Raw genomic sequence first — 17,677 nt, forward strand, 5'->3', positions numbered from 1 at the left:
CGAGAGACAGACATCAACATTGAATCAACATTGTAACTATTCCAAAATAAGCAACTCTAGCATTTTCTTTTTTTTTTTCAGCCCGATGCCTGAACATTACCAACAGCTTTGTGTCCTGACCAACGTTTTTATTGTGAAGGCAAACGTTTATGAACATTTTACATCCTGCAAGTTTCTGTGTCTGGACCCTTTACTTGGGTCATGTGTGTGTTGGACGAGGCGATTGCACACACAGCGCCGCAAATTAAATATCCAATGCAAGGGACAGTAGCACTGGGGAACATGGCACCAACAAGCTACAAGCTCCCTTCGCGGGGCACGCCACGTCCAATCAAATCACAACAACACGTTTACCTCAGCGTTTGGGACATGCTCCGTGCTTAGAGGTATGGCTCCGTGCCTACTGCATAGTGCGAGTGAGCACACAGTGCCACACACCGGGAATTGTGCGCTGTGTGCATCATCAGAGAGAGTGCATGTCGTAGGCTATATCAACAATATGACCCACCCGAATCGAAGCCCAACCATCAATTAAGTAAACACGTCCAAACCCGAGCCCGGACCGCCAGTACCCGACGGGTCCCGAGGGTTTTCGGTCGGGTATCCTCACATTAGAGTCCACATATGATGAGACAACTACCATCTTTATTAGCCTTCATCTTCCCCAAACCCTGGTACCCTGGACCTTTTAACAGCCTTTTAACAGCAAGGGCCGAGCTCCCAGAGTTTCCACGACTGCAGACGTGTCCTCCCCCACACCCCCACCGTGGTGCTCAAACTCGAAGCAGCGTCGCACCGTCTTCCTGTGACAGGGTTCCTGCACCATTTTAAAAGTAAAATTTAAGACTTTTTAAGACCTTTTTAAGACCTCAACAAATGTAATTTAAGACCCAAATCGCCCTCCCGGGCCATTGGCCCTACCTCACCCTCACCACGCTGACGGTGGAGATGATGGAGGCGCGCCGTCTCAGGCGACCTTGATCCACGTGAGACACTGCCGAGTGAGCTAAAGCAAGCGAGTAGCCATGTCGAGCGTTGCGAAGGTCGCATGAGCCGACTCAACGCCGTCCGAGGGGGACAGAATAGTAAATAATTTCACCCCCGATTATCATTACGCTGGATAGACACCCAGGGTGAACGGCTGGGAGGGAGAACAACAACTTGGGGATCGTGTGTGTATTCGGACAGCAGGTGGGTCAGCAGACCACCGTGGCCTGTCACCATTATTCAGAATTGGAGATGCACAATATTGTGTTTTGAAGCCATAAACCCAGCTTCTGCAGTGAATTACAACTACAAGATGCTGTATTTACTGACTCATACATACAAGCAGCAAAATGTTGGGAAAAAATAAAATATTAATATACAATAAAAATATAATAAAGCCTATGATATACAGATCCAAATAGCCAAGTTAGGGACTTGTCTTAGAAGACAGGCATATCACAGCTAAGAATGCCAACCCTCAATGTTAATCTCAGACAGTCTGAGATCACCAGAACACAGGAAATTAAATCTATTATGTTCAAAAAGTTCTGGGGGAGGACCCGACCCCCAGATCCCCTGCTTAGGGTGTGGGCAGTGCATGTAATCATAGTGAGATATCCACTCAAGTAGTGAATATTAGTAGGCCTATACATATGGGTCTTACATTGCTTCAGTTATAAAATCAAATTCTGTACACCTACTTCTGGCGTTTTAATTGCTGAAATTGTACCCATCCTTTTCCAATAAAGCAAGTATAATACAATTATCAAAATCAGAGTTCCATATGCCCCCCCAAAAAACTCCTGAATTCTGACTGTCAAATGTTGGCAACCCTGGTCACCGAGTTAAATTATTATATTCAAGTCGGGAGAGGAGAGGGGATACGCGTGAGCGTGTAGAACGTAAAAACACACGGTACAACAGCTGTTGTAAATCACAGATGATTGGTGGATTCTCCTCTTTGAAAACGGGCTGACCAGAGCCCTAGAATGGAGAGTTGCGTCACTCCCGTTCACTTCATGGGGCCAGGTCTTCTACGCACACATCTATTGGCGTATAGTGACAAACGGCGAACCGGAAGTTTACAAAATGCATTGAAGTCTATGAGGTGTAAAGTGACAATGAACCACGTGACCAGCGCTGTTTCTGACCCCGCGGTGACACCACTCTCTGATTATACTGCTCTGGGGCTGACTAATGACTATGACTGTCAGCTTCATTCTGTCTCACAGGCAGAAGAAGGAACGGGACAATATAGCCTTAGCATGTAGCTAGGCTAGCTAATTCCTCATGGTTGAGGAAAATCAACAAACATCGATTATGTCACATCCCCGCATCAATGCAGAATCGCGCGCGGCCGCATCGCCAATTTGTCTTAATCTAAAACTTTTGAAGAAGTCCACTCCACAGCCCACAAGCACAACTCCACTACACGCCAAATGTGTTTAGTTGTATGCTCTCGTTTGTGCTCACTCACAGTGTGTTGTGAGAGCTCTACAGGGAGGGCATGCAGTTGATGTGACGGGAGGCTAGGGAAAAGGAGCGCTTGTTTTGTTAAAAAACAAAACTACCCTCTTCCACATCCATATACATCACCACAGTACTGACAAAACGGGCGGAGCCGAGAACAAGCAAGCTCCTCTTCCCACTGACTGCTGCTCGCTTCAGCCTGTTAGCGGTCTCTCATCGTCTAATATTAATAAATCAAATAAACGAATCAAATGAATACGTACAAGTTTATGGCTTAATTGTCCCATGAGCCTTAAAAACATCATCTTCAAATTTAATACCTACGGTCAGATTTGGTCAAATTTAAGACCTTTTAAGACCTTAAATTCAAGTTTTATTTAAGACAATTTAAGACTTTTTAAGGACCCGCGGGAACCCTGCTGTGAGGGCGCCAGGACGGAGCGGAGGACGGAGCGTCGGCAGGTTTGCATTTCATCCAGGTTAACATCACCAGCGCCAAGCTCCGAAAGCGTCGGCAGGTTAGCATGTCACCAGCGTTAGTTTTACTGAGGTAACCGCGGAGTGGAGCGTCTCGTCCGCGGAGAGGACGCGTCTGCGGTTGTGGACACTCTGGGAGCTCACCCTTCCTCCCTTTTAAGGCAACCATGATTAACATTCACATAAATTACTAGAAGCAATGTTAATCTGAAAACTCATCGGCATCCACAATGATATTGAAAGCCCCATGCAGGTCAAACCCTGAGGGCCTCACTTCTTCTTGATGTTGGGACACAGCTTGAGCACATCCTCCTTGCAGGCCATCTTAAACTTGTAGGAGAAACGGAAGTCTTTCATCTGAATCTGTGGGAGACGAGAGGAGAGGAGAGGAGAGGAGAGGAGAGGAGAGGAGAGGAGACACACACACATTCTGTCACATTAGATCAACTATTTCAGTGTTAATCCAGAAACCATAAAGAAAGATGTATAGTTCAGGGGTCTTCAACAGGGGGTCCGGGACCCCTTGGGGGTCCTCAGAGTTACTGCAGGGGGTCCTCAAAATCTTTGAGTGATAGAAACTTTTTTTTTCTCCTTTTTTATATGAAACACTTGAACCCTAGCATCCATATTCTGAGAACTTTAGCCAAAAATAGCCGGTCTACAAGCTCACGATCGGCTAAGAGGTTTGGTGTAGAGGGGAAAATAGAGCACAGATAAGTACAGAGTGAAAGGTCAAGTTTATTAAGTATTGACGGTTCAAGTGGTTAAATATCTGGAAACACAAACTGACGATGATTGTGCCGTCACACAATGAAACTATATGGAATCTATGAAGAGGTTGTGGGGGTCCCTGCTTCATCTCTCTCTCAACTAAGGGGTCCTTGGCCTGAAAACGTTGAAGACCCCTGCATTAGATCAACTCTTTCAGTGTTCGTCTTAATCCTAATCCAGAAACCAGAAAGAAAGATGTGTAGTTCTTATCTTCATAATGGTGTCTCGTACACACAGAATGTGGTGTTAGCTTAACTCTGTCAGGCAGAGAGGGAAGAGTTAAGTACCATGCATAGTAGTACTTAAGGACCGCAGGAATACACAAGAAACGGAGGGGGAGAGAACTTTACTCCGTTTGGTCCGGTTTGACTCCCAGTACGTAACACTCCGGATGATTTATCTCCGTATACGGATCCTTACGGACAGCACCCAACTGGACGGACTGAACGGACTGAAGATGTATCCGTAGCAAGAAGTACGCACGGCCACCGTTGTCAAACATAGGCGCAGTAGTGAGGAAAATTACTTTTCCTCTGCTCTATGACAGCGGTTCTCAAACTATGTGTCCCAATGATAAATATATTGTATCAAGAAACGGTAAAAAAGGAACGTCGCAACTCGCAACAGGACGGCTTGACACACACACACCGCCTATCCTCCTCCAACAGATGCCAACAAGACGAGGCACACAAGAGCTGATCAGCGGCTCATCATACTTGGGAATTATATGCGGGTGTGTTTTGTTATAATCACTCCGGGTCCTGATCCATATGTGGTTAAATCTGTACCCTCGCGGAGTTTTACATTTACCGCGAATCCGCGAAACAACTTTGCCGACAGACAGCAGAAGCTGCAGTCCAGACTGTTACCACTTATAACATCACGTCGTCAGGTCGCCTCTCCTCCAAAAGCGAGATGGGTGCAGTGCACTGTGTTTTGTTATTATCAGTCCGGGTGGTTAAATCTGTACCCTCGCAGAGTTGAATTTACCGCGATAATGTTGCCGACAGACAGCAGCTGCAGAACCAGTCCAGAGTCTCCAGACTGTTAAAAAACATCGGTCGTCGGGTCAAGAAATTCTGTGGTTCTACATATTTTGGCTAAAAATGCTTCGGTTTACACGTGTGTGCTGTGCAGAAGATCCCCTCCATGTGGCGCGCGCAGAATTGGAGCGGAGAGCGCGTCGGCACGTAAATAACGCATAGAGGAACTATGTATGACGACATAACTACCGTACGTACTGTCTCACCCAAAAACGTACACAAACTCAACCATACGTAACTATAAATGGCCCTTTAATAAAGACAGGGACAGACAGACACTAGGTAATACAGTCTAAGGACAGACAGACAGACAGACAGACAGACAGACAGACAGACAGACAGACAGTGTGTGTAATGTACTGACCAGCTGGAAGTGTGTGACTCCCACAGAGCATTTGTCGTTCATCTCCCTCTGATGTTTGTTCTGAACCAGACACTCCATCAGCTCCCCCGTATCCATCTGGTTATCAGCAGCATCCTAACACACATGAAAAGACACCACATTGATTATACACATGATGTACTAGCCTGGCCAGCCAGCCTCATACTGTGCTTTCACTCACTCCTTCCTTCCCACAATACGAGTCTGGACTTTGGGCTATTAGACAGCTTGAAAAGTGGGCGGGAGTACTAGCCTTGACAGACAGACTCCACTAACCAATCAGCGTAGCAAAACATCTGTCATCACAGTGCAGCCAGTCGGAAGAACGGCAAACAAACACAACTTTTCGGCTGACGGACTCCGCTAGCGCATACTCCTGTTCCTTTTTAATTGCTGTAATTGATTCCAACTCTGAAATAACTTCACTTATTGCTTGTTTTATTGTTTAAGCGTTAACTGTTACACTTGTTGCATCGAGGGCAGACATTGTTGTTTTGAAAATGCTGCAGCATGCATCTACGTCACCATCTACACATGGACCAATCAGGGGAAGCTTTTCACTTGTTGTGCAGACAGCAGTTGAAACACAGTCACTGATTGGCCCCGATCATTTTCTGATTTCTCATACTCTGTGCCTATATGCCGAAGTCCAGACCTGATACTGGGGAAGGAATGAGTGACTGAGCACGTATCAGGGCTGGCTTGCCAGGCTAATGATGTACATCCATGGATATACAGTCACAAGAACTGGAAAGGTGCGATCAATAGATGCAAATCTGTGCGGGAGGAATTCCCTGCCTATGTAAAAAAAATAAACAAACGATTACCGATATTTTGAATATTTTGTACAACAATCTAATAAAAAAAGCGTAACACTTAACTTCTAAGCAAAGAATGAATAAAAATAAACACAAATAACACAGCAATGAATGGAACTAAAAAGATATATATATATATATTGTAGCTGATCTACAGTACAATCTACAATGTGTGCGTTGCAAGTTTCTAAAGCAGTTTTTTAGGGGCGTCGGGTTGAAAGTGGTTACAAATCGGGACAAATCAGCAGCATAATTGCCGTTGTTGTCAGAATATTAAAAAGAAATTGCTGACATATGGGCCAGACTGGTATATGGGTCAGGCTCTGAAGTGAACTAGGTGAGGGTCCATAGATACCAGACTGGTATATGGGTCAGGCTCTGAAGTGAACTAGGTGAGGGTCCATAGATACCAGACTGGTATATGGGTCAGGCTCTGAAGTGAACTAGGTGAGGGTCCATAGATACCAGACTGGTATATGGGTCAGGCTCTGAAGTGAACTAGGTAAGGGTCCATAGATACTCACGTGACAGTGTGCCTGTAGAACTGGTTCACAGGCTCTCATCAGCAAGGCCTCAATCTGAATGTCCTGTCAGACACAACACACAGCATTCACTACACAATAGGGGTGTAACGATACATCTCAACAACGATACGATACCTATCACAATTCACGATACATGGTTGACGATACGATACATGGACGATATTGGTTCATTCAAGGCGATACGATATGATTCAATGATTTAAAATATATAGTAACTATTAACACATCTACTGCCTCTTAATCTGAAGGTTGCTTGGTGCCTCGGCGCCACGTCGTTTCCTCCGTCGGCCGCCGCTATTATTTTGAAGGGCCGGAAGGGGGTTGTTTTTGTTTTTTTGGATTATCACTTGACGGCAACGATTACGTCATCTAGTCACATGACAGTGTGCGACAAGAAGATGAAGATGGCTGCGCCCTGCCTTTTGCCTTGTTTACATTTAGATCTGCTGCAAAATGTCTCAAAATGGCTATTTTGTTTAAATGAAGTTTCTTTATGGGCCTCGCCATTGACTTAACATTGAGGAGCTTCACTTCGCGTGCACGCCCAACGTGCGTTGTAAACAAATCGCCGACATTACCGATGCGAGCGGGACCGGAGCGACATTAAGTAAGTAATAATATCTTTACTGTATATACAGTAAGATTCACAGTCCTCACCGTCAACGGCGCCATGGTATTAACCCTTTCAATGACAATCCTCACCGTCAACGGCGGCAGATGGGTTAAGCAGACATTATATCTGTGTTAAACATGTCAATAGAGCAGGTTTTTAAAGGGGAAATCTATTATTGTGGATATAAATAAGTGAACACTGTGATTCTTTAGCAAATACATAGACATTATATTACAACACAAGAACACATATGGACAAATCCGCGCCTTGACATGAACACAGAGATTACACACATTTATCGGGGGCGGCATAGCTCAGGGGTAGAGAAACCGTTATTAGAGCACGAAGGGTTCCCAGTTCGAATCCGGGCTCCCCCTGAGTTAATGTCGAAGAGTCCTTGAGCAAGACTCTGAACCCCACATTGCTCCCGGTGAGCAGGTTGGTGCCTTGCATGGTTTCCTCCGCCACCGGTGTATGAATGTGTGCATGAATGGGTGAATGCAATGCAAAATCTATTGGATAAAAGCGCTATATAAATGCATCATTTACCATTTATCGACAGACCAAGAGTAGCTATATGGAATGGAAAAGTAATTAGACCCCTCTTTTTCACTCTCCCTCTTATAATTGCTAAATACAAGGCACAAATTGATTATTTGCATTGCCATACGATTCGATACCGATTACTAGTAAATGAAAACGTTTTAACACTCATCCTGTCTTTTCTCTAATTACAATCTAAAATATGAAAAAAGAAAAAAAAAATTGTCCTTTAAAGACTTCTAAAGACTTGCGTCACATATGCTGTACATAAGAGATAAAATGTCAACTGTGATTGTGGCTCATGCATTCAACCTTCTCAGCAAGAGAAAGCAAGAGCCTCAGAGAACCCTGGACAGTGTGTTGTCTGTACCTCTGACTCCAGCTCCGTCAGGTTCCCCACCACCTCCTTACACACTGGAACCAGGTCCTCCAGGTGGTCCTGGAGACACTCCAGCTCCTGCAACAGCAGAGACGTGCAGAGAATGTTAGAGAGGCAGGGGCTGACATTTCTAAAAGGGCCTTTTGGATGAAAATATCGAAAATAGCAGACCTCCAAGCTCACAGCGCTGCGACGTGTTGTGAGCTTGGAGGTCGGCTATTTTCGGTACTTGATACCACACTAAACTAAGCATAAAAAAGGCAATACTGGACATGTGGCGTAACAACATGGATTTCTACAATGCTCTCAACATAAGATGCCGCATTCAAGTTCAGGAGAGTTTTGATGAGGCAATTCTCTTGAATGCTGCCTTCAGGTATGGCATGGAAAGAGGGGCATTTGCATTTCTTTCACCATAGTGAAAACTGCATTCATGGTCTGGAGAGGGCACTTTTTACAGACGGGTAAAAGGGCAGGGGCTCAAGCCCCCTTTGATGTCTATGTGTGCACGTGCCTGTGCAACAACACTATGAGCGAATCAGTATGAGTGGGATTATTAGGACTAGTCATGTCTGCAGTCAGTGGTGTGGTGGACGTAGTGTTCTTAGAACTAGTATGTCTGTGTAAAATACACCACAGTTTGTCAACCAGAGGTTGATTAACACATCGGGTGCCCACGAGGTGTCTACACGCCAATCTCTTTGATGTCTCTGGACGCCCAGCCCCAGTGCCCACTACGCGTTTGACGCGTTTTACAATACTGTAGTTACTGTACATTGCTACCGCAATGAAGGCTCTACCACGGTGATCAAACGCCAACAAATGGGAAAAACACTACATTTCCCAAAATGCAGCGCGGTACATGTGACCAGGATGTGCAGTCTCCCTGCAGCCAATCACAAGCTTCTGTTCCTATCCTGCACTGCACTCTATCGTCCTCCCCTCGCAGGCTAGCACGACTCCTATGTATCATGGATACTAGTATTTTCCCAGTAACGGAGTCTCGGCGGAGATACACGTAACATGGCGGATTCTTCTCCTAGTCTAGCTTTTTCAATCACCATGTTCAATGCGCGGTCCTTTCTACCTACCGTGACACAAACGCTGTGGCCCAGGTTTGATAAAAAGATGTCCTGACTGAAAGAAAACTTTATCGTAAAAATAAACAGGACATCCGTGGATTACATTTACTTGTATCATGGATACTATTTTCCCAGTGACGCTGCGGAGGTAACGTAACATGGCGGATTCCTCTCCTGGTCTAGCTTTTTCAATCACCATGTTCAAAACGCGACCCTTTCTACCGCCCGTGATACACACACTGTGGCCCAAGATTGGTAAAAAGCTGTCCTGACTGAAAGAAAAGATCATCGTGAAAATAAACTGGACATACTTGGATTACATTTACTCAACGTATTACGGATACTTTTTCCACGAAGCGAAGGTACGTAAATGACGTGTTGCCATGGAGACGATGGGCCCCTGTGAGGGTAAACCCTGAATTAACGTGGGCATCCGATGTGTTAAAACACACCTCAAAGCACTCCAGTCTAGACTGTCTGAAGTTTTTACCCCATTCAATTTATTCTCCTTTGTTTTCTTGCTTTGTCTTTTGTTGTTAGCTAAATTTAAACTAGATTACCAGATTTTCATGAAACCTTCCCTAGTTGCAATAGTATATAGTGTATGTAGTCGGTATTCATTCATTAGAGAGTTGTGCCATTCCGGGGGCAGAAAACAGGGTGCCATGGCATTGGTCCGCCATCCCATTAGTCTGACACTGGTGAATACTAACCTGGTGAATGCTAACCCTAACACTAACCCTAACCAATGTAGGACTAATGAGATGTGGGACTTATGGGCAGTCCCCGAAAAGAGTGCCGGTCACATGGTAACGTAACCCAAAATAGTGACAAATGCCCACAGATGCATTCTGTGAACTTCCGGTTCAGCGCTTTGTCACTATTCACCAATAGGAGTCTATGTAGAAGACCTGGCCTGATGAAGTGAACGGAGGTGGTGTTAACTCTCCAATAGAGGGCTCTGGTATTGAGCATTACCTGTCCAGTATCTGTCTTGTCACTGCACCATTTCCCCAGGTCAGTCATACAGCGTCTCTGGAGTTCAGGGTCTAACTTGACATCCAGCGCCCTCTGGTGGAGAACCCTCTGTACTTCCACCTTACAGTCCCTAGATAACTGCACACACACACACACACACACACACACACACACACACACACACACACACACACACACACACACACACACACACACACTTAAAGTGAGTGCAAAACACACATAGAAACACAGACGATTATGATATTTTACACGACGATTAATTGTCACTCAAATTGCGATAAACAATTTAATTGTGTTTTTGTCGTTGACAATGACATTTCTGTTTGGCTTTTAGGATTTGAAGTTGCACATGGTAGTTATGACACACAACCTAAATATACAAAGAAATTACAGACATATGACAACTTTATACTTAAAAAAGAAAATTGATAGTGGAAATAGACGATCTACAAGCGCACAACTCGTCGCGTTGTGAGCTTGTAGATCGGCTATTTCCACTATTTTTGAAAATGTTTGAAAATGAAAATGTTTGAACGATTTTGACAATTATGACAAAATAATTGTGATTACGTCAAATAATTGCGATTAGACGCTTAAGTAATAATCGTGTCAGGCCTATAGACATTACACACACAGACATGCAAGCATGCTGACACAAGCACACACAAACGCTGGGGATTACATAATCAATACGGGACCACTTCATCATGAGTCATTCAGTTAGACAGTGTAATTACATCACTGAGAGCCAATCAGAAACGTCCTCCACGTGTACCCAGTACCTCATTGGCTCCTGGCAGCAGCACCCAGGCTGCACGCAAACCCAGGCAGAGCGGACTCAATTATTTACAAACTGAATTATTCTGAAGTGTTATGCAGTTCGACTGGATTGTTTTGTCCATTACGACTGTGAACGCGTCTGTGTCATGTAACCACTTTAACCATTATTCTTTTAAACCATTATTTTTTATACTTTGGCTATTCAAAAATAGCAGATCGAGTGCCGCGCTATGAGCTAGTAGATCTGCTATTTTTGAAAAAACGTGAACATTTGTGCCAATATTTGAATATATTTTATTTTAAAGAAAAGATTAACTCAAAATATTTGCGTCTAGGGGGTCCCTGGAACAAAATACATATCGGTCAAATACATATAATTCTAGGGGTCCGTGACATTAAAAACCTTTGAGCACCACAGATAAAGACACATACGTTTTTCAGAAAACTAGGATTAGGATTTAGAAGTTATTTTTAGGTCCTATTAATGGATTATTTCAGATTTTATCTTCACATGCTGTATTCATTGGTCCCAGATCAACCCGCCACCACCACCATCGATACTTTTCATTGAGGAGGGTGATCGGGTGGAGACTTACATGGTCTTCTGAACCAGGCTGTCAGACAGAGAGTGAGAATGGGTTAAACTAAAACTACAGTATGTGATGAGGACACAGTCGGATTCTTCCCTTTAAACGCTCACAAAAAAATAGCTATGAATTGGATTATGGGTTCACACAATATTATTGTATATACAGTATTTTCTGGACTATAAGGCGCACCTGAATATAAGGCGCACTGTCAATGAATGGTCTATTTTCAAACTGTTTTCATATATAAGGCGCACCTGACTATAAGGCGCACATAATAGACGCTACCGTTGCATTATGCATCAAACAGATGGAGCTGTGCTAAAGGGAATGTCAATGTCAATGAATGATCCATATATAAGGCGCACTGGACTATAAGGCGCACTGTAGTTTTTTGAGAAAATTAAAGGCTTTTAAGTGCGCCTTATAGTCCGGAAAATACGGTATTTAACACATTTAGGCCTAGAATTATTGAACGCTTTAACCAGTGAAAAATAGCAGATATACAAGCTCACAGTGCGCGCTGCGAGCTTGTAGATCTGCTATTTTTTTTAAAGTCGTGAAAATGCGTGCAAATCTTTGAATGTATGTATTTTCAAAGCGAACGTTTGTAACTAAAATTTTGCTTCTGGGTGGTCCCTGGAACTAAATATTTTGGGATGGGGGTCCGTGGCCAAATACATATCATTTTGGGGGTCCTTCACATGAAAGGTTTTGAGAACCACTGACATAGTAGTCTCTCAAGAACAGACTAACTGAGCTCCAGTTAAGTGAAAAGGACCTTTTCTTTGACGATGGCTGGCCAGATTGCTGACATAGAAACATAGGTTTTTCAAAAAAAATCTTAGAAGGATTCAAAAGACACATATAGAATCGGGTCAAAATTCTCATTTTCACGATTTTAAAAAAATAGCAGATCTACAAGCTCGCAGCGAGGCACTCGGTGCCGCGCTGCGAGCTTGTATATCTGCTATTTTTCAATAGTTAAAGCATAAAATAATGATACACAATATAGTGTACTGTATCCGTTCTGAATGGGTTAAGTGTAGCAACAGTGAAAACAGCTTATTGTAGGTCAACAGTGCTCTTATTTTACATTCCACAGATCAGAAAACAGAGCACTCTGGCCACGTTCAGGTCAGGACATCTCGTGTTGTGTTCATGGCAAACTAAAGATGGGTTAGGGTTAGGGTCTCAGAGTTAGGGTTAGGGTTAGTCTCAATGCCTGCTCATGCACACATATACACAGAGGCTTGCAGTGGAATTTTTTGTAAAAATTCAAATTTTGCCACGGACATACAAAACGAGTGGACAATAATATTACCAGACATCATGAGCTAGCCCTGAATGACCATTGCAGGCCTGTTAACTCATTTAATGCCACAGACATAGATTGACGAGAATCATTAATTAGGCAACTAGGCCACTGACGTAGATTGACGAGAATAGGCTATTTTTGTTATAAAACAACTCAAAATACATTATTTTTGCCGGTTTTATAAAACAGGTGTTTCATTCGAAACACTTGCTTGCCTCCAGCGGCAGATCATGTGACTGAACGTGAACGCGGAAGTGCACGGTCCATTCTGGGTCTGCTTTGTTATGATTCTGGTCAGACTCCATTATAAATATAAACACACTTTTCTCCTCACCCGTAAGTCGGATTTTCAATCCGAAAAAAGATCTGAGCAGTTGGTGGCAACCCTGATCGTTACCATCACATGCACGGAGCGCGTGCGCGGAGCGCCCGGCGCGAAAGTAGGAATTTGCTCATTTTGTTAGCATGGTTGTATGAGTGTAACAATGGTGGAATTTAGCGTCACCCAGGGTACTGAAAAGAATGGACAGAACGGATAGATGTGTAGACAGCGTTTTCTTGTGGTCGTACAAAAACACTGAAATAGGCTGGCATTGAAAAAGTTAAGAGAGTTAAGGGAGTCCTAGCAAATTAAATATTTGAGAACCGCTAGTACTGAAGAACTCATAATGTGTCAGAGTAAATCAGTGTCATACACACTGAAGAAAACATGGAGACTTGGCATTCAGTAGCCTCGGAAACCCAGGCTTCTTTTGGCGATCGGAAGAAAAAGAAGCCTGGGCGATCGTGTTATGATCACTGTTGCAGGAAGTGTAGAATTTCCCTAACCAATCAGAGAGCAGAGAGCGTCGCACCGAATGTGTTGATGTCATGACGCAGCAGCGTTCTCTGCGCTGAGCAGAGGAGCAGAGGGGGGTGGGGGGAGGAGAACACATGCTATTGGCCAGAGACTCGTGGAGAGATTCGCCGCGCCCGCCCATCTGCCTACAAAAACGGGTCCGCGTTAGGTTAGAGTGGGCATTCAGTAATTGGGTGCTATGATCAAAATAAGAACATTCTAATGGTGTGTAAAGAAAATAATCTAAAATGGACACATCTGTCCGTGTACACAAACACACACACACACACACACACACACACACACACACACACACACACACAGTGTACAGTGCGTACCCTGCGGCCCTGCTCCTCGGTGCGGTAGGCGTGGCGGTACAGACAGGAGAAGACGGCGCCGGGCGGCATCAGTTCACTGCTCTCGTTCCAGCCGTGTGTGTGGCAGAGCCGCGCCGCGTCACCCTGGCACTTCTTATACAGCACAGTATCCAGTCTGGCACAGGAGTACAACCACACATATATGAACTTAAAGGGATATTTCACTTTAAAAAATTACATTTTTTTATCATTTAATCAGCCTTTTATGAACACCCTGAACAGTTTATAATTTGCTTCATTCAATTTAGATATTTGATGTACATGTTATCAGTCCTCCTTCTCCCATACACACCCATTTTAACTTCAAACTCCATTTTAACCATGATGGATTCATTAAAAACACCCATTATCTTTTCTGGTGACTCATATTACACTCCTAATACGTGAGCAGGCCGTGTTTTTTTTTTTTTTTTTTGATAACTCATTCATTTTTTATAATTTATTATTGTATTTCTTTTTGTAATTTTCCCAAATAATTATTAAAAATAAATGAACAGAGTTATAAAAAAACACAGCCTGCTCACGTATTAGGAGGGTATTATGAGACAACTAGAAAAAAATAATGTTTTTTTTTAATGAATCTATCATGGTTAAAATGAAGTTTGAAGTTAAACTGTGTGTGTATGGGCCCTCCTACATCAAATATCTAAATATTGAATGAAGCAAATTAAAAACTGTTCAGGGTGTTCATAAAAGCCTGATTAAATGAAATATCCCTTTAACACATTAAGGCATTATTACGTATTATTTTATCATTTAGCTATAAAAAAAAAAATGCAGATATACAAGCTCACAGCGCGGCACCGAGTAGATCTGCTATTTTTTTTAAATCAAGAACATTTGTGCAAGTATTTGAATATTTTGACCCGATTCTATGTGTGTGTTCTAAATACTTCTAGGGTTTTAGAAAAACTCATGTAACTTTTTCATGTCAAGGACCTCTCAAATGATATGTATTTTCCCACGGACCTCAATCTCAAAATATTTAGTTCCAGGGACCCCCCCAGAAGAAAACAATCTTGTATCTCCAAGTTTCAAATGTGTATGTTTTTTCGTTAAGTAAAGCTCTGCTTCATCATACAAGACTGTCGCACAAGACTAGTGAAAATAGCCGATCTGCAAGCACACAACGCCTCGCGGCGCGAGGCATTGTGTGCTTGTAGATCTGCTATTTTCAATGATTTTTAAGCAATAAATACCAAACGAACGGTTTTGGACATACAAGGTTTCCTTTCGACAACAACGTTATCAGCAAATCAGCAGAAATCAATGGAAGATTCAAGATTTTTCTTTTTAAATATCTTACTTTGAAGCAGAAACAATAAATGTGTTTTGTTCTTTATCAGGTCCATCAGAGAACACTCACTTCCAGTCCCTGGAGATGAAGTACTGCAGCTCCAGCAGTCTGTGTTCACAGTCCTCCACCATCTTCTCTGTGTACAGGTGTTCCATGAGACAAGACAGGATCCTACACACACACACACACACACACACACACACACACACACACACACACACACACACACACACACACACACACACACACACACACACACACACACACACACACACACACACACACACAGTCCATTAGTCTGTGCTCTACCAGGGTATGCATGCTTTTATACAAGTGTGTGTGTGCGTGCGTGCGTGCGTGCGTGCATGTGTGCGTGCACGTGTGTGTATATATCTATACTAGTAAGTATGTATATACTGTATGTAATTGATGCATATATGGTAAACAGTGGATTTATATAGTGCTTTTTATCCAAAGCGCTTTACAGAGATTGTGCATTACTTTCACACATTCACACACACATTCATACACCGATGGCGGAGGAAACCATGCAAGGCATCGACCTCCTCATCGGGAGCAACTAGTGGTTCAGAGTCTCAAGGACTCTTCCACACTAACTTTAGGGGAGCCCCGGGATCGAACTGGGAACCTTCCGGTTGCCAAGCAGCCAGCGCCACTCTACCCCAGAGCCATGTACATGCGTGTGTGCGTGTGTGTGTGTGTGTGCGTGCGTGCGTGCGTGTGTGTGTGTGTGCGTGTGTTCTGCTCACATGGGGTCTCCATTGCGGATGTGTTTACATGCTGTCTGGATGACGGACTCACAGGCCTCGTTCAGGGCCCGGTCGATCCTGTAGTCAGCCCCGGGGTCTGCAGCCTGGATCAGAGACTGGAGCTGCAGGGAGAGCAGGACCAAGTGTTTAGAAATACCTTCTTATTGCAGTCCCTGATGCGTTGTACAGACTGGACTTTACGCTAGGCATAATGTGTTGTCCCTGTATTTATAGCATTTAGAATTATTGAGTGCTTTAGCTATTGAAAAATAGCAGATATACAAGCGCACAGCACCGAGTGCCGCGCTGCGAGCTTGTAGATCTGCTATTTTTTTTTTAAAGTCGTGAAAATGTGTGCAAATCTTTGAATATATGTATTTTAAAAGCGAACGTTTGTAACTCATATTTTGCTTCTGGGGGGTCCCTGGAACTAGATATTTTGAGATGGGGGTCCGTGGCCAAATACATATCAGTTTGGGGGTCCTTCACATGAAAACGTTTGAGAACCACTGACATAGTAGTCTCTCAAGAACAGACTAACTGAGCTCCAGTTAAGTGAAAAGGACCTTTTCTGTGACGATGGCTGGCCAGATTGCTGACATAGAAACATAGGTTTTAAAAAAATAAAAACCTTAGAAGGATTCAAAAGACACTTATAGAATCGGGTCAAAATTCTAATTTTCACAATTTCTCAAAAATAGCAGATCTACAAGCTCGCAGCGCGGCACTCGGTGCCGCGCTGTGAGCTTGTATATCTGCTATTTTTCAATAGTTAAAGCACAAAATAATAATACACAATAATGTGTGCCCGTTCTGAATGGGGTAAAAATGAAAAAAAAAAATAAAGTTGTATAAAAACAGACGGTGCTCACCGCGTTCTGACAGGGTGCGTCCATGGTGCTGCCCTTCTCCCCTCGGCCCAGCCTCATCAGACAGTGGAGGGTTCGTCCCTTGCGGTGCAGCCCGGAGCAGTGGGACTCGATCTCCGTGCGGCAGTGGAGCACGATCTCCGGGCTCAGGGAGAAGTCCTCCATCAGCATCCTCCTGTAGTCCAGCATCTCCCCCTGACACTCCCCGCTCACAGCGCGCCCTGGACACCCACACACAGGTGGAAGGGGCAGGGGCGTCACAAGGGGCAGGAAAAGTGGGACTGAGTTACTAGGGCCCAAGGTGGAGGGGCCGATGTACAGGCCCACAAGCTTAGCCTAGCCAGCCAGCCTTATACTGTGCATTCACTCACTCCTTCCTTCCCACAATACGAGTCTGGACTTCGTTGGCCTATAGCAGGGTTCCCCAATCCACCGTTTGTCAGCCTTCTGATTGGTCCCTGAGACTCCCTGACTGGCCAACCAGAAAAAACCATTCACTTTTTGCTATCGGGGGTGGAGTTTGTGCAGTGGAGAATGTTGCTTCAGGCTTTCAAGAATGGTCCGCACTGCGCTACACGCCGTGCGTCTAGTACGGCCGCGCGAGGTGATCGCGATTTCGCTCAATATAATGAATAAGCTTCAACAAACTAGTTCACATGGACCTTATCAATGTAACTAAGAGTTACGATTGGGTACATATATTTTAAATGGGCAGAATTACGAAAGCCAGCC

The 17,677-nt window shown here is 44.0% G+C and overlaps 1 protein-coding gene across 1 annotated transcript in view; it reads right to left on the reverse strand.

Moving 5' to 3' along the window:
• Window positions 1-17,677, reverse strand: part of LOC308289080 (Golgi apparatus protein 1-like) — a gene marked incomplete at its 5' end in the record, with an annotated part of 76,478 nt that overhangs the window by 18,596 nt on the left and 40,205 nt on the right. The window contains 10 exons of the mRNA XM_080730631.1: window positions 3,209-3,297; window positions 5,113-5,226; window positions 6,473-6,535; window positions 8,020-8,106; window positions 10,089-10,226; window positions 11,486-11,503; window positions 13,971-14,124; window positions 15,376-15,477; window positions 16,077-16,198; window positions 16,949-17,166. Coding sequence (XP_080586757.1) covers window positions 3,209-3,297; window positions 5,113-5,226; window positions 6,473-6,535; window positions 8,020-8,106; window positions 10,089-10,226; window positions 11,486-11,503; window positions 13,971-14,124; window positions 15,376-15,477; window positions 16,077-16,198; window positions 16,949-17,166 — 1,105 coding nt within the window. The remainder of the gene's footprint in view (window positions 1-3,208; window positions 3,298-5,112; window positions 5,227-6,472; window positions 6,536-8,019; window positions 8,107-10,088; window positions 10,227-11,485; window positions 11,504-13,970; window positions 14,125-15,375; window positions 15,478-16,076; window positions 16,199-16,948; window positions 17,167-17,677) is intronic.

The sequence above is a fragment of the Nannobrachium achirus genome, assembly GCF_963921795.1.
Source record: "Nannobrachium achirus genome assembly, chromosome: 7".
Classification (NCBI taxonomy): domain Eukaryota; kingdom Metazoa; phylum Chordata; class Actinopteri; order Myctophiformes; family Myctophidae; genus Nannobrachium; species Nannobrachium achirus.